Source organism: Agelaius phoeniceus, chromosome 1 (genome assembly GCF_051311805.1).
Source record: "Agelaius phoeniceus isolate bAgePho1 chromosome 1, bAgePho1.hap1, whole genome shotgun sequence".
Lineage (NCBI taxonomy): Eukaryota > Metazoa > Chordata > Aves > Passeriformes > Icteridae > Agelaius > Agelaius phoeniceus.
In genome coordinates, this window is record NC_135265.1 from 103,003,828 (window position 1) to 103,029,791 (window position 25,964).

The 25,964-nt window shown below is 38.4% G+C and overlaps 1 protein-coding gene across 1 annotated transcript; it reads right to left on the minus strand.

Annotated features, from left to right (window-relative positions):
• Positions 1-2,976: 2,976 nt before the first annotated feature.
• On the minus strand, positions 2,977-25,964 carry RAB12 (RAB12, member RAS oncogene family). Its single transcript, XM_054634331.2, has 6 exons — positions 25,558-25,964; positions 14,020-14,080; positions 6,141-6,279; positions 5,537-5,626; positions 4,494-4,598; positions 2,977-4,212 (listed from the first exon to the last, which is right to left on the minus strand). The coding sequence occupies exons 1-6, from the start codon at positions 25,799-25,801 to the stop codon at positions 4,099-4,101; spliced, it is 753 nt and encodes a 250-aa protein (XP_054490306.1). The 5' UTR covers positions 25,802-25,964; the 3' UTR covers positions 2,977-4,098.

A 25,964-nucleotide genomic window follows, 5' to 3' on the forward strand; every position in this document is an offset into this window, starting at 1 on the left:
GACTGGACTGGCTGATCAGAGTTTTGGCTGAAACTCAGGAAAAAACGTTTGTGACATTGGAAGAATGGGCAGGCAACGAAGGAGGACTACATGGATGTGTTGAGGTTATATAGAAAGAAAATTAGAAACAACAGGGCCCAGATAGAACTTAATCTGGCTATTGCAATAGAAGACAATAAAAAACATGTCCATAAATACATCACAACAAAAAGAAGGCTAAGGAGAATTACCACCCTTTACAAATTGAGGGATAAACATAATGACAAAGGATGAGGAAAAGACTGAGGGACTTAATGCCCTGTTTGCCTCAGTGTTTAATAGTAAAGCCAGTTGTTCTTTGGGTACCCAGCCCCTAAGCTGGAAGACAGGGATGGGAAGCAGAACGAAGCCCTCACAATCCAAAGGGAAATAGTGACCTGGTACACCAGTTAAGACACACACAAGTCTACAGGGCTGGATAAGATCCAAGGGTCCTGAGGTAGCTGCTGATAGTGTTCAATGGGTCACTTTCTGTCATTTCAAATCCTGTGTTCAGTTTCATAACAAAATAGACATTGAGGTGCTGAGTGTCCAGGAAAGGGCACTGTAGCTGGGGAAGGGTCTGGAGCACATGGCTTATGAGGAGTGGCTGAGGGACCAGGGGTTCTTTAGCCTGGAGAAAAGAAGCCTCAGGGGGGATCTTAGTGTGCTCTAAAATTACCTGAAAGGAGGCTGTAGCCAGGTGGGGTCAGTCACTTCTCCGAAGTAACAAGTGACAGAAAAGAAGGGAATGGCCTAAAGTTGTGCTGAGGGGGTTTAATTTGGGTATTTTAACTTCCAGCCCTTTTCCCCCCACCTTCTTCTCATCCTTCTTCAACAGAAGCACCAAATCCTGACATCTGAAGGAGCAGAGAAATCTAGTGAAAGGTAGATTTGACTGTCACTATTTCTCTAGCACAGACAGGACAACAGTGCGTAATTCAAGATGTCCTGGTAAGGCAGTGGTTTCAGTTTTTTCTGTGTTGTGACTGTGACACAGTTTTTTCTGTGTTAGACACGAGACAAATTTCCAGTGTTCCTGTTTCCTGTTCATTTGTGAAGAAATGATCTGTTAACTCAACCCACTGGCTGAATGTCCATTACAGTCAGGTTAAAAAGTTTAGGGACACAATCAAAGATTGTTTGAGTTTCCCAACAGATAAGAATTTTAGTTTTGGTAAAAGACACAGTACTAACTGGACATAATATAATATCAGGAATTTACTGTATTCAATCCTCACATTGAAATCAGTGGCAAACCACCCTTCAATGACCACAATCTATCTAATAATTTCAATATTTCATTATTTCTCTGATTCAAGAAAGTCAAGAACCCACTATTTCAGAGCAGCTGACACTCCTGTGATTTATGCTTGCCATGCTCCCACATTTATTTTGACCATCATGAAGAACCTGCCAGGACTAAAGGACTTCACAGTATCTGATGAGAGTTTAGTGTAAAAAGCTCCTTCCAACACTGAGCCCAAAACCTCTTTTGGGCTCAGTGTTGGAAGGAAACAATCCCCACACACCCCCTGAAGAGTGGGAATGCTCCCCCTCTAACCAGGGCTTCTAAAGAACGGTGATGGGCAAACACAGTTGTGGCAGTGCTCATCTTGCCCTTTTTTTCCATCCTGTGATCCTTGATGGTTGTGCAGACCATATAAATAGAGCATCATTAGATGCCAACAAAGGTGGCATCTATGGCAGACTGCTGAACTTCCATATGAGACAAGGAAGCACCATGAATAACTTTTTTCCCTCCTCCCCTCTTCCCATATCCCACCACTAATCCCTGGTGGGTGGAGCAAGGGCATAAATAAACTGGTTTTGATTAATATAAAAGCTGTAGAGATAAAATCAGGAGACAAAACCCTCTTCATAGTATAATGCATGGAAAGCAAACAGGTCTCCTGGTTTTTTTTATGATTTCCAATGAATAAAATAATAAAACACATTCAAGCACTCAAATAAGTATGTCCTTCTTAAATGCAATAGTTTTTAATTTTTGGTACAAGAGACTGAGATCCCAATCTGCCTATATACAAACAGCACAGAATTACAAAAAGAAAGTTTATCTAAGTCAAATTTCTTAATTTTTATTAAATTCAAAAACTGCAGGAAAAAAAAATCACAAGTTTCTAAGTACAAATAAAAACAAATCCGCTAAAATAAAATGGTTGTCAAGTTAAAACCCACTTTCCATAATTTTCCCTTCCTTGCTATTGCCCACAGTATCATCTGAACTCCTAGAAGTGCTTTAGAAATTCATTTTACCTTACCAATAGGATAGTAAACTGTAAGTTTACTATTTAAAAAAGCGAACTGTTTAGGCACAAGGTGGCAGAAGACATAAGCACAAATATCAACCATGCTTTCCTTAATTTTTCAGTAGAAATCCAGGTGTGCTACAGGCCTGCATGGCATTGAATTCAGAATGTCAGAGCTTATTCAGTGAAATAAGGGCTTTTTTTTGGTGTGTGTTAGCAGTTTGTTGTGTCTTTTTTTCTCCCATAAAACAGAGAGAATCTGTTTAAGTCAGTGGTATACTTTAGTGTTCAGTGCCAGTTCTGGCTAGAAGAGTGGCAAAGGTGACAAAATGGGTTCCAGCACCAGAGAATGCGAAGTAGAGAAGCTGTAGTGTGAAAAAGACTGGTTCATACTTGTGTTGTCAGTGTAACCAATAGTCTGGTGACCACCTGCTAAGGCAGCATGACAAGCAGTCACACGCTATTTGAAGATATCAGCTGGGCCAGGTCATCAGCTGCTCTCCCAACAGAGCAGTGACCAAGGTGAACAACTAATGTCTGCTGCTCTTCCCACTACACCTAAAGAACTGTCAAACAGAAAATTAAATCATAACAAAATTAACACAAGTGTTGTTCCATATTCCAGATTCTACCTTTTACCCATCACTTGATACTTGCCATTCTAATAACAGGTGCAGTTCCACTGTCATTCATAAATACAAAATTTTATTTGCACTTCATTAGTTTAGAAAGACCACAATGTTTTTCAATACCACAACATTCAGGACACACCAAGTTATTCAAATATGTATCTACTGATTTACCACAGCTAAACTAAACAGTGCATTTAATAAAAGATATACCAAAGATATAATTCACAAGTTCATTATCAGACAAAATCCTAACACAGTATTTGCTTGATGGGAATAATTTCCACCATTAGGAAAGAAAATAATTTTACCTTAGGTTCCCTTCCCCCATCCCTACAGATGTCCAGACAAAAATACACATATATATTCCTTAACACAGGAAAATGTATCATCTTAATTTTTTTTTTCTCAAGAATTTGTCTAGGACAGCAGCATTGCTTTTTTTATACCTTCTTTTAGAGCTTGATATATCTCCATTCTTTTATTGAAACTTAATGATTTGTGTAACCAAATTTATGTTTATGCAGAAAATTATATATGTTTTTTCAAAGTGCAATCTTAGATCTGCACCAGGTGTGATGTCTTGGTACACAAAGAAAGGGTGCAGCATTAAACAAAATAAATAAAAGACTGCCAAAAATTAAACTTAGCTTTTCAATAAATCCAGTCAGCAGAGGATGCTACAGCCAAAAATGTTTTCACTACATTAAAAGGAAACATAATGCTGATTATGGAAGCTTTGTACATAAAGTCCTCTGTTTTTAAAAAATTTGTCTTTAAAATAGTTAGCAAAGCACCATATACTTATCTTCATACCAGAAGAGCTTCTGCCTGCCTGTTTATAATAACAAAGAACTATTACAACATTTATGTCAAGAATAGGAATAGATTTAATTTCTCCTCCTCCTCAACTGGATGTGTGGCAAACCCCCACCGACTGTACAGTATTTATAACACTGGGGCAATGAACGAAACATCATTGTGAGGGAGAGGGGTAATAATTAAATGTTATAGTTGAATCCTACATAGGATTGCATATTTGCATATTTACAAGTTAGTGTGTAGCTCTGACTCGAATAACAAAGTGCAATGAGAAACTGCCAAATGATTGTAGTGCAGAGTAGTACAGATACTTTCTTTACCCTCCTGCTCATATTTTTCACTCTGGAGGAAGTAAAAAGTCAACAGCAACGGACATGTGGCCTTGGAGGAGGCAGTTCTGGTGGGATTTCTGGCTCTGGTTGCAGGGACAGGATACTGTTGGACAACTCATTTCTTATAACATCCAGTGGCATCTTAAAGAAAAGAAAAATCACCTGTAAACAGTCATCTGCATTGAAAGAACTCATTTCAAGAGTTCACTGACAGCCAAAGCCTCAATTTCAGGGTCTTTTGGGTCTTATTAGTGAAATGCAGTGGTCAGCAGTCTTTGAGCTGCATCATGCCCACTATATACTATCCAAAAATTTCACCTGACAATGTGTACTTGTTCTCTGTCCTCCCAAGCATGTGCAATCATTATTTAAACATTGACCATTTGTGTGACCAGAGAAACACGACCACCTGAGTATTTTACCTTTTTCAGAATGTCATCAACAAGTTTTAGAAATATTTCATCCACATTAAAGTTATCCTTGGCACTTGCTTCACAGAACCGCATCCCAGTTATTTGCTGTGCAAACTGATGGGAGAGAAAATAAAATAACTCCATGAAGATATGTGCAAACAGTGACAGATAACAAATATATCCTCCTCATAAAACCTTAAAAAAACCCCAAACATGCAACTTTCCCCAAATCTGAGATGGAAGTCTGATTCAATTAATAATCCTGAATCTGCATGGTAGAGAAAATATTGCAACATAGAGTTAATTTTTGCTTAAAATACGTTTATTGGAAAAGTACTCTGCATTTTTCCAGACTTAATTCATGTATTCAGTTGACACGTATTGCTGCAGACTGCCAAAAAGGAAGAACTTCTCAGAACAGCTAATCTCAACTTTATTATTCAAAATGTAGAAAAGGAAGGTACAGATGCAAGACCTGCAGAAGTTTGGAATAAGCCTTCACTTCCAGATGTTTGTGTACGCCCATACTGACATAATTCTGGTCAAGACAGTGCTGAGTATCACACTATAAACATACTCTCTTGCCAGCTTCTACAACGAACATATTCTCTTGCCAGCTTCCTTAACAGTTTGGGGTTGCAAGAGAACAAAAGGAACACGAAAACAAAGGTGAGCCAATAATCAAAGCAGGGCTGTTGCCTGTCCAAAACCAGTACTGAGAAGCAAACATCTGAAAGAAGACCCACAAAGATTTCCTGACTAGAGATCTCCATTTTTGCTTCAAATCTTCACTATGCCCCCTTTCAGAGCCCAGAAAGGAGTATCCCCTACACTACTGGTACAGTGGAAGCTGACTTGTAGCTTACTCATTTTTTAGACCAAAGACACACAACTCCAGCAGGAACACTTATAACTGCACATCACCACATGGATTTTGAGAGCCCACCACCACCACTCTCAATATGCTCCCTGCATCCAGCAGTCTGAACAGGAGTAGCCACAGACCATCATCAGCAATGCCACAACAGCTTTGCCTCCAGACCTGTCCTTACCTTCTCTCCCTGCTGCCGAGAAATCTCTCGATCAACTTCACAGTCCAGTTTATTTCCAACTAATAGAAGCTCTGCGTCTTCTGAAGCATACTGCAATTAAAACATTTCTAATTAACTACACCTAGAAGCATAAGATTTTGTAATGCAAACACAATACAAAAAAAAAGGGCAATTCCACTATCACACTGACATAGTTTATAGGTAAATGTTCTTCCCAAACATTATTTCAAAAATTTTCAGTTTTTAAATTTCATTTTTAAAACGTGACTTGAGAACTAGCTGCTCCAGTTTATCTAAGAATGAACACAATGACCTTATTTCATAGACAGGAAACAAACCCCCCTCCCCCCACTGCAAAGGTAAATGAGCAATGTTACAGATTTTCACTGACACTTCTAACTGGGACAATTCTAGTTCAAGAAAGCAGGAATGGACAACCATTTTGCAAGCAAAACTCATCAATGTTAAATCCTGGCTAAAAGTAATCAGTGCAAACTATCTGACAGTAGTTTATTATTCCTAAACCCATGCTGTAAATTTCTCGGAGGGGGAAAAAAAATCCTTGTTAAAAAAAGCATATAAAAAGAAAATACTTAAGGCATACCTTATCAATCATTTTCATCCATTTTGGTAAATCGTCAAATGTTTCCTTCTTGGTGATATCATACACCAAAATAATTCCCTTGGCACTTCTGTAATAAGCTGAGGTAATGCTGTTGAATCTCTCCTGACCTGCTGTGTCCCTAAGAAGCAGCAGCAAACAGTGGCACAAATATTTCATCAATTTGCAAAGTACAGAATAACTTCATTTACATTTTAATAACAACACTCCCACATTCATTAGAGACACTACAGATTTCCTTCCATATCTGTGAATTTCAGGAAAAAAATGGAGCAGTACTTTCAATCATAAAACTTTTTCATATTCAAAAAGCTATTTATCCCATACTAACTTCACCAAGAAAGGCCACCAAACATTTCTACATGTGTCTGAGAGTGAAGCTATCCAATGAAAATGTACCAGGAGATAAAGCTGGTTTTGTGGTTTTGGGGTTTGTTGAGTGTTTTGTGGACTTTTGGTTGGGTTTTTTAAGAGCCCTGAAAAAATAAAGAAAAAAATGGATACATGCTTATTAAATACATCTACACACTGAACAATAAAATGAGCAATGCACCGATCAGTATCATTTGAGCTTTCAGATCTTTTTGGATCAACCACAGCAATTCAGCCATGGTTCTAAAACTACTGCAAAACTTCCTGGCACAAAGTGAATTGCTCACAAGAGTGAGCAATCACTAAGTGGTACAACTTTTGCACTAGAGACCTGGCTTTCACACTTACATCTACTTATCTGAGGTGTGCAAGTAACATTTCTGTGCTCACTGCAGGTATTTCAGACAGGGTGCATTCACACTGGAGAATAATTTCCAGCAACGACACTAAGTCACCCACACTAGCTATGGCTTCTGTTCCAAAGTAGATGAGACAGAAGAGTTGTTTTTTACTGAACCATGAAAACTTCTGAACTGCTTTTAATCACATCATCAAGCCTCCCAAGGGAGGGTTTTTGGCAGTTATACTAAAAAAATAGCTGGTGCATATCCTAAGTCTTTAAATGTGACTGGCATCTCAATTGGAAAGTAGGTTATATGGTGCTCCAAAGTGATCAAGCATTTGCTGCTTGAGTTCAGTCCCCAAGGCCAATGGATCATTTTGCAATTTCAAAGTTAGAACAAGTCAAAAGATGGATCAAAATTAAGAGTAGAGGGAGGAAAATTGTGTGCATGTGTGTTGGGACTCAAAACTTCAAAATTAATCCTCTTCAACAGTCACATTTTAAACCAAGGGAAGAGAATGAATTCGGGAATGAGATTAACAATGGAGACCTGAAACACTTGTTACCAAAAAAAAAAAAAAAAAAAAAAAAAAAAAAAAAAAGTCATGTTCACAAAATGCCACATTGATTGTCCTGAAGATTTAACCCCTTTAAGGTTCTATGCACAAGCAATAGAATATATTACTGCAAACCTATCTTATTTTGCATAAAATCTTGAGGAATTTCAAGCAAGTTTCAAAGTGAAGTATTTAACTTGCCCCTGAAATTGCCACAAGTGTACTTGATAGCAACAAATATTTGCTAGTGATTTTACAGAGTAAAGCAGAGTCCACTAGAAAAAGATTTCCAACCTCTGCTTCATAGCCTGTGGGAAAATAATGACTTATACTTCACTGCAAGCCAATGACACTGCAACACAGGGCAGAGAAGAACAAATTCCTATTGCATCCATTTTTGTTTTATTTTTATTCAAATCCCACTCTCAGAACTTCAGAATTACATTCATATAAACCTCTGGGACCCTACAGAAAATGAAAATAGGCAGTTTGTTTCATAAAGGTCAAGCACCAGTAATATTGCAGATCAGTTTTAGATGGTTAATTGGTTGTTTTCTTTTCACTAATGAGGCATTTTTTGTAAAGCAATACAAGTTCTGGCAGCTGAAATTTTATATATATATATAATATTACTCAGAGCAAGTAATTTTTTTCCATTACTCCTTTGTTATGGTCAGATTCATTTTTTGGAAGGTCCTTTGGATGTTCAGTCTGTTAAAAATTAGTAATTTTAGTATGAACCGTTGATTTTCCACATATGGATAACATTGCTCTAGCGCTTAAAAACAGAACTCTCAGAATTATGATCTCACACAGCAGCCTGTATCATCTGTTGCTAATCCAGCCTACTGATGAAGTGTATTAGGGGTGGGGGACCTTAAGTTCCATCATTCTGAGCACAAATAACTACATGGCAGGTGGAAGGGCATATCTCATGTGGGAGAATACACCAATTCTATCTTTGTTCAGAGCAGTGGGAAAACTTGCTTTTTGGTTTTGTTTGTCAGTTTGTTTTGCTGGCCAGTCTTTTCCCTTTTTTTTTGTGCCCCTAGTGGAAAACAGAAATAAAGAGGGTATTTCAGTGTCACCTGTCTGTGTCTTCAGGTGAGTGCTAAGGACCTTTAACAACTCCATCACAGGGTACCAGATCACTGAGTACATACATTATAAAATCACTGATGTCCCACTACCCTCCCTGAAGGCAGTCAGCAGTGCACTGGATAAGTAGGCCATGAAGAGAAGAACTATGCAACATTACAAAACTCTCCCACTCCAGCTATCTCCAACCCCACACTTCCCCAGCCCTGCTGAGTGCTCTGTCTCCAAGTCCACCTGGTACTATCAGCTTCTCCTCTCTCCACAACACCCTCAGGCTCTTTTTAAAAGTTTACAGCATTCCTAGGCTGCTCCACCCTGTGCTCCTGTTTGTGTAGGTCCTTCACCCACATGTGACAACCTGAAGTCAGGCTTGCTGGCTGTTTGGGACACAGCACATGCTGTGGCCAGTTCAGAACACCCATGGACAGCCTGGCTGCCCACTACCTACAAGAAATGGCCAGATGACCACTGACTGTCACCTGGTCATGCCAATTCCAGTGGATTATGGCTGACTTTCTTCGCCTTGCTTGAAGTCACTGACTCCCCCACACTTCACCTCTCCTCCTGCAGCAGGTGGAAATGAAACCAGTCAGCAGGTGTCTGATTGTGAGCATGATATTCTAACCCTTTTTTATTTCCTTTGAAAAGTGGAAGAAAACAAGCTGATTTTGCTGTCTCTAACATTACCCTTACGTTGTATTAGTCTTCAAACTGTAAGGTGAAAGCTATTTGGAAAACTATTTCTGCAATAAGTAAGTTTAAAATGCAACCCCAGGCTACCTAAGTAAACTGCAGTTTGAGTATTAAGTTCATCTTTAGCATGGAAAATCTTTTCTTCTACTAGGTGCCATCATATTTTTCATGAAAATGTGCTGCAAATTCTCTCAGTACTGAGGAAAAAAAATGACCACTCCTAATGCAGAGCTAACATTAAAAGCACATCCAACTTCAAATGCCTTCTTCTAATGTGCAGGGCTGGAGCAATTATTCTTGCTATATTATTTTCATGGATGTATTGCACTCCTGCAGTTGGAGTATTTTAGTAAGGATAGCTATTGAAGCACTATTGGAAAGCTGGGAGAAAAGATGACCACTGTTTAACACTCATGACTTTCATGAGTGATACTAAGTGCTACTAGTTCTTTATTTGCTCTGGTCAGAATCAACACAATAACAGAAGGGAGTTCAATTTAATTCAAATTAAATTGAACTCCAGAAGTTCAAATAAGTTACTACAATTTAAACAAGCACTTGGCATAACTGAAAAAAAACCCCATCAGATTACTTTTTTTTTTTAATGCTTAAAGCAGTTTTCTTCTGTTGAATTTTTTCCAAGAAAACTTTCTAAATGAAAAGCATTGGTCTTTCTAATCTGTAATCATACAGTGTATGAAACATACAGTGTATGACTCCTCAACCAGCTATAATCTGCAATTAAAGAATCCAATGGCTTGACTGTTTTTTGCTTCCCAAACAGAAACTAGACATCATTCCAAAAATACAAACACACAACAAACAAAAGCAAATTAAAATATCACACAAAGCCCATTTTTGACTGTTGACTTGTCATGTTCTATGGCAGACTGCATAAAACACAATACAAATACAGTCCATCTTAATTAAAGTATCTTTGGATAATTTATCTTTTACATAAATGTTCTCTGTGTCTATCCAAACCAGTTGAAGCAAACACATGGACAGACTCAAAACTGTCTCTGGCTCTGTAGTTAAATTTATTAGTTATGAGTGGTGGTGTAAAGTGGCAATAGAAGTGAAAATATTTTGAAACTTACATTAAAACTTAACACTAATTTAACATTTTCACATGCTCTATGCTTCTATGGAACCTACAGGCAGTATTTTAAAAAATGCTTTAAGGTAAGTTTAGAGGTTAATTCTACTTGTTAAATAGATTTTTTTTTTTGGTCCCATAAACCATAAATATATTTAGGATCTTTTATTATAGAAATAATTTATTTCAGATGTACTGACCCAAAGAAACAACATTCTTATATATTCTAGAACAGGTACATTCCAAGACAACTGTCTCTTAGAAAACAGAGCAGGCAGAATGAGAATTTTTAATGAGACTGCACCGGTTTAAAACACCTTCAGAAGCAAACGAAGCTTGTTTTGTTCCCAGGTCGCCGGCTACCTTGAGCATTAAACCTGTAGAGGTACCAGAGAGCTCCCCTGGCTAGGGAGGAACTGGGTGCAGTGCAGGGCAGCCCTGCTTCCCACAGCCAGCTCCTTCCTTTCAGAGGGGAAGCTGGGAGTCACTGTGTCAGCTGCTTGTGTCAGCAACTGCCCAGATTACTCAGCTGAGAGGGCACAGTCACACACCTTCCTTCCTGTCCTGCTTCAAAGCATCACTGAGGGGCTCCTATTATTTATTTCATCCGGTTTTCCAGCTTTGAAGAAGCACTGATTCACAGATGCTTGGATTTACCTGGACACTTAGACTATCCAGTAGTTCTGGTTACTCTACTCATGACTTGAGCTGCATGCAGGTATTACTTCTCACAGGACACAGGAGCTTGTGTCAGCCTAGAACTGCAAGGCAGAAGCTGATTTACTGAATCCCAACACTTTTGGGAACCCAAGGGGCACTACAAACTCCTCCAGGTGGCACAGAAAAGGTACCCTGTGTCCTCAGTGAAGCTCTACCATTGCATCATCTAAGGAGTAGGTGTTTCCCAACTGGAAGTCAGGGAAATAGGGGAAGCAGGGAACAGATGGGAAGCTGGATGTGAGAGCAGATGCCTCTGTGATCCTCAGGACACAGCTCCCCATTATGAAAGGAACAAGGGAGACAAGTCCTTATGTATTCTACTCTCCTAAGAGCAGCAGGTGTGAAAGCTGCTTTCAAAAGGACGTCTTGCACTGCTGATCACTTGAAATATTCAACCCTGTACTGTTTCAATGTATCTTCTGATAATCTCAAGTGGTAGAGCTTTGTGGAAAACACTCTGCTGATAGTGGTTAGGGGAAAGACAGGTCAAGTGACCATAAAAACAGCGAAGTAAAAAAAAACATTTTTAAAAACCATTCTTGTTTGACTCTAGAAGTAGAATCATCAGATTACTAAAAAAAAAAGCAAAATTTCTTGCTTTGAAATTTAACTTTAGCCATTTTAAGAAAACAGATAAATGTAAACTTCAGAAATTACCTGTTCACTGAACTAAACAGGTCTTTTTGTAGTAAAGTTACTGCAATCAACGTATGCAACACTACCAGGAACTATGAGGAAGCCTGAATTCTGTCACTGTGTAGGTATGAAAGGAGACTGACTTATGATCAGCCATGCAATTGAAGTCTGCATTTCTAAACTTCCAAGTGTTTGACTTGGTAAACTGCCTTCCTCTTCAATCCAACAACTGGAGGTACAAGAAAGAGCTGGAGGAGGCTCAGGGGAGACCATGTCACTCTCTACAACTCCCTGAAAGGTGGCTGTAGCCAGGGGTGGGGTTGGTCTCTTCTCCCAAGTAACAGGGAACAGGACAAGAGGAAACAGCCTCGAGTTCCAATAGGGGAGGTTTAGTTTGGCTATTAGGAATAAAAATCTCTGCACCAAAAGGACTGTCAAGCACAACAGGCTGCCCAGGTTGTGTCACCTTCACAGACATGCAGACATGACCCTTGGGGACAGGGTTTAGTGGTGGACTTAGCAGCACTGGGTTAATGGTTGGACTCACTGATCTTAAGGGTCTTTTAAAACCTAAATGATTCTGTGATAATAAGAGTTTATAGGCAGGCCCAACAACACAGCAAAACAGAATTCAGAATTAATTAGCAAAAGTCATACGTATTTGCTTTTCTAAAAAACCTGGAAGCATGCTAAGGCAGTTTTAAAGATTAAGAACAACATTTTAACAGCCACTGTTGGAGAGAAAGTGACACTTAGGAGCAGGATGTCATGTTCATGAATTTTATCATATTTTAAAATATTATCTCTTTACATTGTGTTTTCCTTGCCACTTTAGTAAGGCTTCCCATAGGAGTAATTATCACATCCTAACAACCTATCCACTTTTAAATTCAATTTTTAAAGTGTCCTATATCCTACTAGCATATTCTCAATATGTGGAAAATAATGGTTTAAACATCTCTTTTCCAAAAATTTTCACTCCTATAATATATTTATTCAACATGAGAATTTTTTTTTATAAGCTTAGTACATTTCACAGTAAGAATGCGTATTAGGTATACATTAGCATCTCCACATCAGAATTTTTTGTTACCTCTGTCAGCTCCAGCAGACCCTGGCTAACAATTGCTGGCTCAACTGCCAGTCTTGTGGTCAGAGGTTTCCAAAGAGGGACAGATGAATGAAGACATGCCACTAACATTCAAGTGTTAGGTGACGGATGAGACCAAAGATGAAGCAGCAGTTAACTCAGAGGGAAGCAAGACAGACACATGGTGTGACAGACAGAATTGATGGTGACCTGCCAAGAGGAGTTAGTACACTGAATTCACTGCATCCATGTAATTAAGAATGAAAAACTACCAGAACATCCCAAAAGTGTAATAAAAAGAATATTTAGAGCTTCCCCCCCCTCTATGGATTGTTAGCAGCTTAAACAGTTTAACTACAATGCTAATTATGCATCACACACTGTTAATAAACCAGAGCTAAGCTTCTACATAGTAGTATGTAAGATTAATGTATAGAACATAGCTGGTTTATTCTCTCATAATTATGTTTCTGTATTGTACTACTCTGCAAAACAAAGGAGTGTTTATTAGCTCAATAACTTCTAAGCAATAAAAACAGTATTAATCACTAACATGGAGAACCATTACCAGAAATCATGTAGACTACTGCAGAAAGGAAGAGTTTAGCTCAGACATTGAGCTTTCTGTAGTAGGACATCAGTACCAATAAAGGTATAGCCTAATTTGCATGGAATTGCTTTATTTTTCCATGCTGTTTAGAGTGGATATGATTTACTTCAGTCCTGAATGCCCTTCACTTTGAAGTTATTTAAAAACAGTGTCAAAGAAACAGCACTGCCTATACCACGTTTCAGAAAAACAGTTTAGAAAATACTTCACAGTTGCTTTGTAATTGCTGTTACAATGAAGGTCAGTTGTAATCAGTCCAGAAAAATAAAGAAAACAAAATATACTTTCTCTAGTGTCTATTTAACACAGTCAACTTTTGTTGTTTGTAGAACTCCTATTTCTTATGTAGGTGATGTCATTCTTCCAGGAAAAGGGGCTCAAGGCCTCTGTGATGCATTAATATTTCAGTAATTACATTCATGCCCTACTTCAAACTTTATCTCTCCTTCTCCTCCTTTTACCCTCAAAAAAATCTAAGAGCTATTTGGTTTGGTTTAAGTCTTGTGGGAATGGAGGAGAGAAGTAATAGGGTAAGAGCTAAACCAGCTTATAACAGTTAATAGTAGTATTAGACAAGCATATTAATTCATGCTAGAACATAAAAATTAAAACATACTGCTGGTTGCATGTTTGTTTTACTTACCAGATTTGTAATCTAATTTTCTTTCCTCTTAGCTCTACTGTTTTGATTTTAAAATCAACACCTATAAATAAAATACAGTAAACAGAAAAGGAGGAATAAGAAGCAAAAGTAATGAGGGTGCAATTATTCTTTTTTGATACTTTTTTTTTAGATCAACTTGTAACAGTCTGAACAAGCAGAAGGGTTTGCACCACTATGGTCAGCTCAGGAACACCACGGGGATTTGACAACCACTAAACAGCCTGTGAGCCATCCAATTTGGCAGCATCACAACATAAACCTTCCCCTTTGTGCAAAATTTCCAGCAGCAGGTAAACCCAACACAACAGTAAAACAACAGGCACAGTATGATTGTTTCTCTCCTGTTCACCTCGACTGTCAAGGACAAGCCTGTTCTACTTCCAACTGGCACAGATGCCCTGGAGGCATGGAGCGGAACCAATCCCTCCACATCAGATTTGCTGTTTGTAAAGCAGGAATAATATAGGTCTGGCCTCCAGGATAGATGCTTAGCATCTGTAAAGTAATAAAGTGCTGGAATTGAGGTTGGTTTATGAAGAAGTTTGTCAAGACTGTCATTATTAAGTCCTGCAAATATTTATTAGCAAACTTCTTATATTCAAAGAGGGTATTTGACTTTTAATATTTATTTTATACCTGTTTGGTACTTTTATTCATCATCTCAAAACTCCAGGCACATTTTGAATGCAAGCTAAATATCAAAGATAGAACCATAAAGACTTTATTACACAGAAAGATTTAACTTTTATAAAAAAAATAATGCTGGCTAGCAACACATAAGACATACTGTGGTCAAACAATACCTAGACACAAAAGATTACCACCTTAACTACAAAAATGTATCAGAGAATAAATGTCCTAGAGTATCATAGATTTGCAGATTGTGAACCTGTTCATTTTAGGATATATCTGTAAAAAAATTTTTGCTTCAGTTCATCTTTCTACACATCATCCCTCCTAACAGAGCTAAATCAAAAAGGGAGAAATAAAAAGACATGAGAACATGGTTCAGACCAGTACACTTAAAACTCACACAGAAGTGCAGAAGCATAATGTGTTGGAAACACTTTTGCCATTTCAAATGCAATTGTAAACTAAGAACAGGGATGAAACCAAAGAGGAAAAATGGTTTTTATTTTCTCTAACAAAACCAACACATTTTTCCCAAGGACTACCCTTGGTAAAAGCTGAGTGTCCCTGCTGATAATAAGAATTGAGACTGAATTTAAACTTTAACAGAAGGGACTGAAGTTGGCTATTATGTCCATATTTTTAGTTTGCAGAGCAGGTGGACATTTTTCAGCCAGATTAAATAAATGGAAGGATCACTGACCTTCATTCTTCTAAACAAATATCCCCTCTAACAGCCTGCAGTTGCACATTGCATATTGATAAAAGTAATGGTCATCACACCATGACATTTGTCCTCATTCTCCATGTCCTTAATAGTTTCTAGCACACTTAATCACCAGTTCTTGGAGAGATATTCGGGACTTGATGCCTGTACTTCCCTTACAAACATGTATCTCTTTCAAACCCCAGGAGTTAATGTGTTAAACTGATTTGTACTAAACAGTCAAAACCTTTAATGGCAATTTTCAAGTATTCATATGCAAATTGATAAAAATATTCAAATGATTAAAATTTCAAATAATTTATTAATCCTTACTCCAAGAAATCTTTTTGTACACTTCTGTAAAGCAACTGTCTTAGTGCAAAAGCAAAGAGAAATGATCCAGCTATGTTCTAGTGTCCAAAGTGTGTGAAATGAGAATTCTTGTAATTCTATGCTAATCATATTATTTTTTAAAGAAACACGTCCATTTCTACTGTTGTAAGCCTTTTCTCTATAAAAATGCATTTAAACTATAAAATGCAATTGTCTTAATAATCACAGCTTTGTCTACAATAGAGAACTTAAGTAACTAATTGCTTGCCTCAAATCTCTCCTGTCCTCAAGGAAGTTTGAATATAACTGCCCAGACCTCTCAATCCCGATTCCCAAGCCTGCCATTCTGTCATACAGAACATACTATATGATCTGCCATTCATTTGATGCTAAAAAAAATCTAAATAATCTCTGAGCCCAAGCTGAGTGTTAAAACTATCACAGGGATTTCATGTAAGTTTCAATAACTACAAAACAAAAATATTTTTATTTTTATAGAAGTGGTTTATACAAACCACTGCTGTCTTATACAAACCAAAAAACCAAAAAGATTTTGTTATGTTTTTAAAAATGAAAATAATTAACTATGGAGAGAAAATCCAACTGTTGTAATAAGCCACATTTTCAAATGGGACTTCCTGGGACTAGAAGGTCCAATATATTAATAAAATGAAGTAGAAAAAAAGACTACATATTAAAGAGATGGTTTCAAAATAAATAATATGTCAACAGCATTCTTAGTTTAAAGGCAGATCTTTGTATTAATCATCTTGAAGTCATACCATGAAGTATTTCCCTACTGTGAAATTTTGCAAGGAATGATACAAACAAGGAACACTTTTGGAAAAGCAGACAGGATCTTCTATAGAATTGTTTGAATCATTTAACACTTAAGTCAGACAGAGCGCCAGAACTCTTCAAAGGTTGCTCAATTACTTTTTTATAATTAGTAATGCTCTGCAAGCATCAACACAATACCAAAAGCTTCCTGTCTGCCAATACTGAAGGAAAAAAATCTGGCAGCTTTCCTTTTGCACACGAAGAAACAAATTCCTAAGCCTGTCAGGTTTCATTAGACTGTTTCACCAGAGACTGCCAAAGCCAGCGCTTCGAGTTTACATACAAATTAGTAATTCAATTAAAACAACAACACAATAATTTGTTTTCCCCTTCAATTTCAAATACTGCATTGAGTTAAGAAAAAGGTCAATGAAAGAAATTATTTAGCTCGACATATGTTAATGGAAATACCTAAATGAAAAGTTTTGCTGTCCATACAATTACTCTGGCATGGTTTTATATATAGTTCAATAAAACAGAAGAATCAAAAATTACTCTTGACAAGTACATTAAATCTGAATAACATATAAAAAGGATTTTAAAAAGCTCTCTTTAGCTGCTACAATACCAGCAAACTACCAGTGGTTTGCATGCTACCTAGCTTGTATTTCAAGGCTGCTGGCTTATTGTCAGTGAATAACAAAATATACACATGCCAGGAAATCTGACAAGTGCATGTGCTTATGACCGTACTGAAGCCATTTGCCAGGTCACAGTGATGAAAGGGGAACCAAAAAGTTATTGCAATCTCCCCTCCCATTAAAATGTCAGCCTTGTCTCTCTATACCAGGCTTGCAACAGGCAATCAGTAATTTTCCAAAATTATTACACTCAGGCAACAAGTAAATCCAAATCACCATCTCTCTTTTCATGGATTTTACAGATTAAAATTGTATGTATTTTGGATGTCACATTTTGATCCTCATTTTTCGCTGGAAAGGCCTTTTTCAGGAGTCCAAACAAATATCCTACAAAAATTAATGAAAAAGGCACAAAAATACAGATCTCATTCTCTGGATTGGGTTTCTGATTTTGCAATTATTTAAGCATTTGAAAGTAAATTAATTAAGCTTGCCCTACAACTTAAAACTGCAAAGGAGCATTTCTCCTCTCCCCACAGGCTAGATACATGTAAAACATGGCATTAAGGGCAGCAACACTAACCTGGTGTGTGTAACCTAAGTTAAGGATTTTCAATATTTTATTTAATGTGCACCATGGCTGTTAGTAGCACATGAACTTTGGATGAAAAATTGACTTTGTGCAAAGAACATCTATTACAACATGGTCTCGACTGAAGCTATGCCTCCTCCAGGAAAAACAAAGGGCTACCAGGACAGAAGGGTTTAAAAGTATATTAAACACACAGCCAAACAACCTGTCTGCACTCTTTTCAAAACTAAACAGCCTTAAAAGAAAGAGAACAGAGACTCAAAATAGAAGCACACTAATCAAGTTCTAGATAAGGGCAAGTCATTGAGGATGACATCTCTTGTCAATGAACCAAACTTGAGACTGAAATCCTACAAAAATGAAGCCCAGCCCAGAACTGACTGCAGTACATTAATTTCTCACACCAAAGAGAACTAGAGCTTATCTGCCAAAGCACAAATTGAAATACACACAACTGGGTGCAGTGCTCTCTTTAAAGCTAAAAGTATCTGTTTAGAAATAAAATGGTAAAGAAACTTCTTACTATGCATTTTATGTTTAAATTTGCAATTTTTAATTTCCTTTCATGAGAGACAGAAAAAGTGGAAACAGTTTTGCTTAATGCACACAGAATGACCTTTCAGTGGACAAGACTTCCTGGTAACAAAGTTAATGGAAGAGCTGGGAAAACAGATGCAAATAGAGCACAAAAAACCCCTCCAACTAAAATCAATTCCAATGGATTCAATTTTCAGAGGCCTATTAGTGATTTGCATCAAAGTAATTCAATCAGTGAAAGATAATCAGACCATGCTTAAAGAAACACAATCAGTTTAAAAATCCAGAGGTTATATACCAATTAACCCTTAAAACAAACATATAATTTGAAGACTATCCCAGGCTATTGAATCTGGACATGTGACACCACTATGCAAAAAAAAAAAATTCTTACTTATGCTACATTTGATAACTGAGATCACATGAATTTTGAGGTAAAAACCATGTTTATTACAAAATATCCTGGTTTGTAACTCAAAAAATACTTAAATCTATCCCAAAAATGCCAAAGTCAAACAAAAGATGCTCAAGAGTGTGCCTTCTGATTTCTATCGTCCTGCTTGAGGGGGGGAAGCAATCAACAACAAAAGGCACATAGGCAGGGCAGGAAAAGGTTACAGAAACTGTTACCAGGAAAAAACACCCTAAACCATTTTGTCTTATTTTAATTGAACTCTAGGGCAAGCAGTTAGCTTTTAAAAAACACCAAATTGGAAATGCCTCTTTCAAAATGCATGCTACAAGTTTAAAAATTTCAAAGAAGAGATCTGGAATCATTTAGTGCTAAGTCAGATATAAGTATGTTTGGGGATTATTTTAGAGGCAGGTAAAGTGCGTTGTCCACAGAGCTTTGAGCGTGTAATTCTAGAACGATTAACATGCAGACATTTGAGACTGCTTGCCTAAAATAAAAGTGTACCCATACCTCAACTGGCAACTGGGCTACACACTAGAATGAAACAGATACCAATTTTCTTTTTTTCTGTGTAACATACATGCAGTGAGTAAATGCTGAAGGTGTAGTCAAGTGATTGTTTTTTTTAATGTCCAATATACAGCTTCTATAACATTTCATATGCTTGATACTTCCCAATTCAGTGAGAAAGGAGGAAATTATCATTTCTTTACATTCTTGTGGGCAATAAAATCATAGGGCCTTTCAGAAAACCTAGGCTTTTGACACTATTTAGGATACTAAGTTCAAAGCATGTATCAAAATGCTGGCAAACACAATAAGGTGGAAGAGGAAATTAGAAGGAATAAGTCTCTCTGTGGCTTCATGAACAAGACTTCAAACTTCTGACTGCAAAGCAGAAAAACACACTGAGCTACTGGTCAACAACTACCTGACCTGAAGGGAAAACCGAATGGAAGAAGAGAGGTTATTTCATGAGCAACATTACCCAGATTTTTAGAAGGTGGAACCTATAAGCAGTTTGTTTTGGGTATCAAGTTTCCCTCTCCTTGGGATATCAGCAGAAATAAGTAGTAAAAGTGTTGCTAACCAACTTCCAGAAGTCCCTGAGAATCATACAGCCCTATTTTCTTTTTCTTCTTTGCTAATGACATGCTCAGCTGTTTACAGCAGAGACTGAGTCTGACAGCTGCATTCCAGTCTCCTTGCAAACCTAACTCCCCATTTGACACCGTTCGAGTGGCCTCTCCACTCTGCCTGTTGTTTTATTTGTGTATTCTCATATATGTCCTGGCTAGGGACTACAAGGCTATCTGACAGTCCTGTAGTGTTGATATAACCCAGTGCCTGAATATTTCTATCAGCTGAAGTTACCATCTAGTTTACAAATAGAGTAAATTTGAAGTTGAACTTTGTTTTGTTTTTTTTTTCTTGTAACTCTTGTTAATTAAAAACCCCATACCTCCACAAAATCCTATTCCTAAACCCTAATAATTTATATTATCTACCTACCTTTTCCTGTTTTAAATTACAGTTTTGTTTACTTATGAAGATTCAAATGATTATGCATAGCAAACCAGTGCTGACTATACCAAATGCTGCAAAATACACTTAGTTGGCACATCTGGGGCAAACAACAACTGGCCAGGTGTTTTCACTTGCTGGAATCTCTATGTTGTCCATTACAAGTGACTACATTGCTCCTATAGGTAAAAGGCAGCTTTCAGGGGACACAGGCTTCTGTCATAATTTGCACCTCCAAAGACAAACAAGGAGGTTCATACATGCTCCCTAATTATCTTCAGGCTTTCTGTAAGACAAAACTGTTTTTCTCTGCAAGTTTCCAGCCTCCTGCTCCTCTCTGTTTATAGTTTGGCAAGAAACTGCAGCACACCATTAATAAGGTATTGGTATGGTTTATTTACACTATTCTGCACTAGTCAAAAAGCCAATACATAAACTCAGATGTATTAACACCCTCGATATGCAAAAGTAAGAACAGCCAATTCTCACAGAATTACTTATCCCTTATCAAAACTTCCTTTTTTTAATATAACAGCATAAATTTCTCACTTTAGGAACTATTTCTTGATTAAAGCAAGAACATCTTACTGTTACTTTGTCATAATGTGGTAAACTAAGAAATATCTATTTCTACTCTTTCTCCCTTCTCTCCACACCAAGTAAGCTTTCAGTGACATCCTACTGAAGGGGGGAAATGTTTAAAGAAAAATTAAAATGAATTATACTTGTCAGAGAGCCCACATGCACACACAAGTTTATTAAAGAAAGAAATGCTCTTATAGTTGACTCAGGATGATTTTCTGAAAATTTTATATAGATTGTTCTTCATCTCAGATTACATCAAATTACTAAATTTATTTTTAAGCCATATTTTTGGTTTACTAAAAAAAATCCAATCAAATTATTAGTAAGCCACATACTATGCTTAGAGTGTGTGTGAGAATACTGATTAGATAACTAAAAAGATAACTTAGTGGGTAGTTCTGAAAAATGACAGATACCTCAAAAGTGAGTAGTCTGATACTTTTAAGTGAAAAAATCATTACGTTATATGACAAGCTTATGGGGATGAAACTGAACATTTATGTTGTTAGCCCCCATTTTTTAAGGATAAAGAGAATGAATACAGGTTTGAATTGTGACAGAAACCCCAAACATATGCATACATACATATAAAAAGGTATATATGTATATATTTATATTCCATATATAAATGTCTATATACTAAAGACAGAAGTTGCCTGGCTTAAGACATTCTGATAGAAGACAAAGCTAAAGTTTTCACTATTGCTATTGTTTATTTGATGGACACCATGAATCTTGCCTGGACATGGGTATTTTAAAAATAAATGATAGGGAAAATAGCACTTGGAAGGGAAAGCTATGGACCTCTGTAAATCTCAGGAGTTTCTGACTTCCATACCATTTCACATGAAGGTGAAACAAGGTCAAAGAGCATTTCTGTGAAGTCAAAGGACTCTTGTACCACAATGCATTTATATGCCACTTATCTGGATCCCTCAGGCCCAGAAGAGATCACAGGTCACTAAATTCCCATCCTGAGCCACAACAACCCTTCCCATTACAAACTCCACTATTATTTTGCTTGTAAACTAGGACAGAAAGAAGCTTTAGTGTTTACTACATGTGATACTTTGCTTTCCTATGAACAGCTGCTAAAACAGCCAGCAATGCACAAGGCACATAAACTGCACTGTCATTATCCAGGGCAAGGCTTCTTTCCTGGGATGATTTTAGACCTGCTGGAAAAGAACTGAAAGATAAGACAAGGTGTCAAGAGACTTCACATACTGAGCCAGCATGTAAAAGAAAAGCTGAGGAGCTCAACTTGATTGAGGGACCAGGACAACCAGCATCCTAAGAGGTGAGTCAGTGCAGGGCCCCACCTTTGGGAGAGCAGGAGCCTCAGGCTCAGACAATAAAACCAAGAGAGAAGTGTAATGTCTGCAGAAGAATTAGATTGACAGGAAATACTGCTGAGTACAGGAATTCTGTAGATCTGTCATGGAAGAAGAACAGCAGGGAGACTGGGAATGAACTAAGAATTGGCGGATTAGAACCAGGAGACTGAGCAGCAGCTGGACAGATGCTGGGAAAAGAACAAAGGCCATTGAATATTTAATAAAGGGACTCTGATGAAAACGAGTCCCTTTAAAAGTATTTATATTAAAATATAAATTTAACATCATGACTATGGAGATCTGAATTAGGATCTATTTCTTTTAGGATAAGAACTAGCTGAGGTGGGATAAAGGGGTGGAAGAAGCAGAGGCAAACACTGTTTCTTCACCACCACACTTGAATCTTCTTACAGATGTGGCAATGATGAGTATTTATCCACTACCCTTGGAAAGATCATTCTTCTTCGCACCATATTTGGTGCATATTTTTTGAATTGTCAATTCTGGAAAACCTTCAAGTGATAGCTTTGGATTCTGCTCCTGTGTGAATAATGCAGGCAACAAACAATAAATGAAGATGAAATTTTACTTCAAAAAAAGAAGTGTAGATTTATGTTTGTTGACAAAGCTAATATGATCCCAATATTACCCCTGAACAAGTTATTATCCCATTATAGAAAGACAGGGGATTTGACACTTGCATGGCGAGAGTAATTTTAACTTCTTCAAAAATCAGTAAATATTTGAGCATATTGGGTATTCTCAGTGCTATGTAAATAGCAGATTTAAGGAGACACAATATTCTGTGCAACTAATATAATGCCCAAAATAAATACATCAAAAGAATTTTAGATCAACAGCACATTGTGTGCTGTTATGAATAATGTGCTGAAATCTGCCAAGCTATTTTTGAACACTTTCAAAGAAGTTCCATATCTGAGCTGAGACTGAAGACATGTTGATGTGTTTTCATTACAGATTTTTCTTTACCAATCAGGCAATGCAGTCTTCTTAAATTAGCATTTAAATACTGTATCTTTCTTAATTTAATCCAAACCTTCCCTTTTCTGCAGAAATGTTCCACTGTTCAATAACATGGCACTATTATCAGCACTTAGGGGCAGAAGACAGAAAAGGTCTTTGGACATTTGCAATTCTGCCACTCTTGGAGGAAGTCCTCTGAGTAGCCTCTGCTTTCATACAAAATCTTAAGGTGCTAAATGTTGTTCTTTTGGTCCTATATATCCACAGGTTTTAGTATAAAAGGATGAAAGTTAGGCTGAGACCATAAATACCAAGATAAGGAAGTAAATATGTATTCTAGCATTCTATTTTAACTACAGCTTTGCTAATATAAGGTACATACAACTAAATGCAGTTTTTTGTTTGGTTACGTGGCCTTTTCAAATTGAATCTCAAGGTATCTTCAGTTTATGTAACTGGATCAGTCACAGCATTTTCACTGATGTCTCAAAACACATTCTCCCATGTGCAAATTCTTGAAAACCACTGCAGTTAAGTGGTGACAAAGTAAGAGCTTTATGTTTTCGGCTGTGTATTAGAGGCTGAACTCAGGTTGTTTTGGAGTGTGGGTTATTTTCAATCTATATGAAATGTGAATAGCAGAGGTTACTTTTTCTTACTTGTTAGTGAAAAAAAAAAAATCAGAGTGTGTGCTGACTGTGAAAAGCTCCTTCATTTAGCAGTCAAAAGATCTGGGGGAATCTCAACAGCTCTCAAGTTTAGTCTGAGGACCTTGAAAGAATGCCATTACTATCAAGTCCTTCTACATGTATTTTGGCACAAGTTGATTTCCCTATGCTGCTTTATGTTGGCACATTTTGTACAACAAACATTACGTAACCTTCTGTCTAGCAACATATCACTACTTATTTCCTGTTTCTTCCCTAAAATGAGGAAGCTTCTCTGCTTAAATCACTGTCTCAGTTATTCAGGAAATCTGTTTTCTTGAAAAGCCACCAGCCTGGAAGTCTGGACCAGGGTCTAGACCACCTCCCCTCACTTCCCAAGATTCACAGCAGGAAACTAACACCAGTTACAGAGAGCAGCCCAGACCTGACCGAACCCTTAATGTGGGTCAACCTAAACAAGATGCAGGAGAGTTAACATCAATGTCTAGACCTGGAGAATTTATAAAGAATACATTCCTCTATTAATTGTACTTTAGCTGTACCACAAATTCAATTAATTTGTTAATCTAGACAAGCCACCAACATTTCTTCATTACAACACATCCCTTGAGTACTAATGCCTCTGAAACTGTCTTTCCAACTTGTACAAGGTTAAGTTGCCAACTTCAAACCAAAAAACTTATCAACATAACAGCGCTAATCTGCACTACCAGATCTGGATTCTAAGCCCAGGAAAGAATTAATTAACTGGTAAAACACACAATAAAACAAAAGTATGAGTAACTGTGCATCACTTTGTTTACAGGAAGATAATTTTGGATAGTAATAACTTAGCTTCTAAAAGTCAATACAATCACTTTTCATCAGATGCCTAAATTCCCTCACATTCCAAGCTACAATTAAGCTAAGCATACATATTTTCCAGTGACACAGACTATAACAACCACCTTGCTGCAATACTCAAGAGTTCAACTCCAAGGATAGGACTCTAATAACAACGCAGAATAACGAGCTTGTTTTCCTCCCTTTACACACTTGTGTATTAAAAGACAGCAGGCATTAAATTACCTCAGAGATGCACAGATGACTAAATCATGAATAAGGCAGTACACTACAGAACTAGGAGCTTGCTCTCTAGCTAGCTGCATAAAGAGCCAAACACGCAGTGTTCTCGAGAAACAAAACATTAACCTCGGATCTAACATCACAGGGGGGTTCTTCACGAAGCCATAGCAGCCATCTGGAGTTAATCTGACTGCGGTCTGGAAGAGTACTTGAATAATACACTGGAAGAGTACACAAAATACACACTGCAACTTTTCAGCTCCTGAAATACTTCTGTCTCCTTTCACGCAACCTCTAAGACTTAAGCACAAAAACCTGCTTCACCAACCATGCCCAATTTTATCTTTAAACTGCTTGCCGTTAGCAAGGCTGAAACAGGAGAGCTCAGAACTCTCAAAGGTAACTAGGACATCCACGATCTTTCCAAGAAGAACGGCTGAAGTCTGGCACCAACCAAGCCCCCGAGCCTCCCACGGCCGAGGAACCCACCCGGGGACACCAACCCGGCTGCCCTGGGCAGGAAGGGGACGGGGACCGGAGCGGGGCAGGGTCTGGAGGGAATGCCTGGCAGGCGGGGAGCGGGCCCGCACTCGGGGAAAGGCGCGACAGGGGCCGGGGAAGGGCGGCCGAGCCCCGCGTTCCCACGGCCGGGGCCATGAGCACCGGGGGGAGGAGCGCCGCCTCCCCCGGGACGGGACGGGACGGGACGCGCTCCCTTACCCACGGTGGACTTGCAGGCCTCGCAGAAGGTGTCGTCGGTGAATCGCTCCATAAGGCTGGTCTTGCCCACCCCCCGCGACCCGATGATGATCACCTGCAGCTTGAAGTCGGCCGGGCGCGGCGGCTGCTTCCTGCGGCGGGACTGCCCCCCCGAGAGCGCCGGCGACCCCGCCGCCGAGCCCGCCCCGAGGTCCAGCCCGCCGCCCCCCGCCCTGCGCTGCGGCAGCCCCGAGCCCGGCTCCATCAGCGATGCATGCGGCGGCGCCGCGCTCCCTCCCCGCCCTCCCCGCCACCGGCGCCGACCACTGCGAGGCACGGGGAGGAGGGGGCAGCGAGGACGAGACGCGGCCGCCGCCCGGCCCTGCCCGAGGGGAACGGGAACAGCCACAGGAACGGGAATTGCGCCG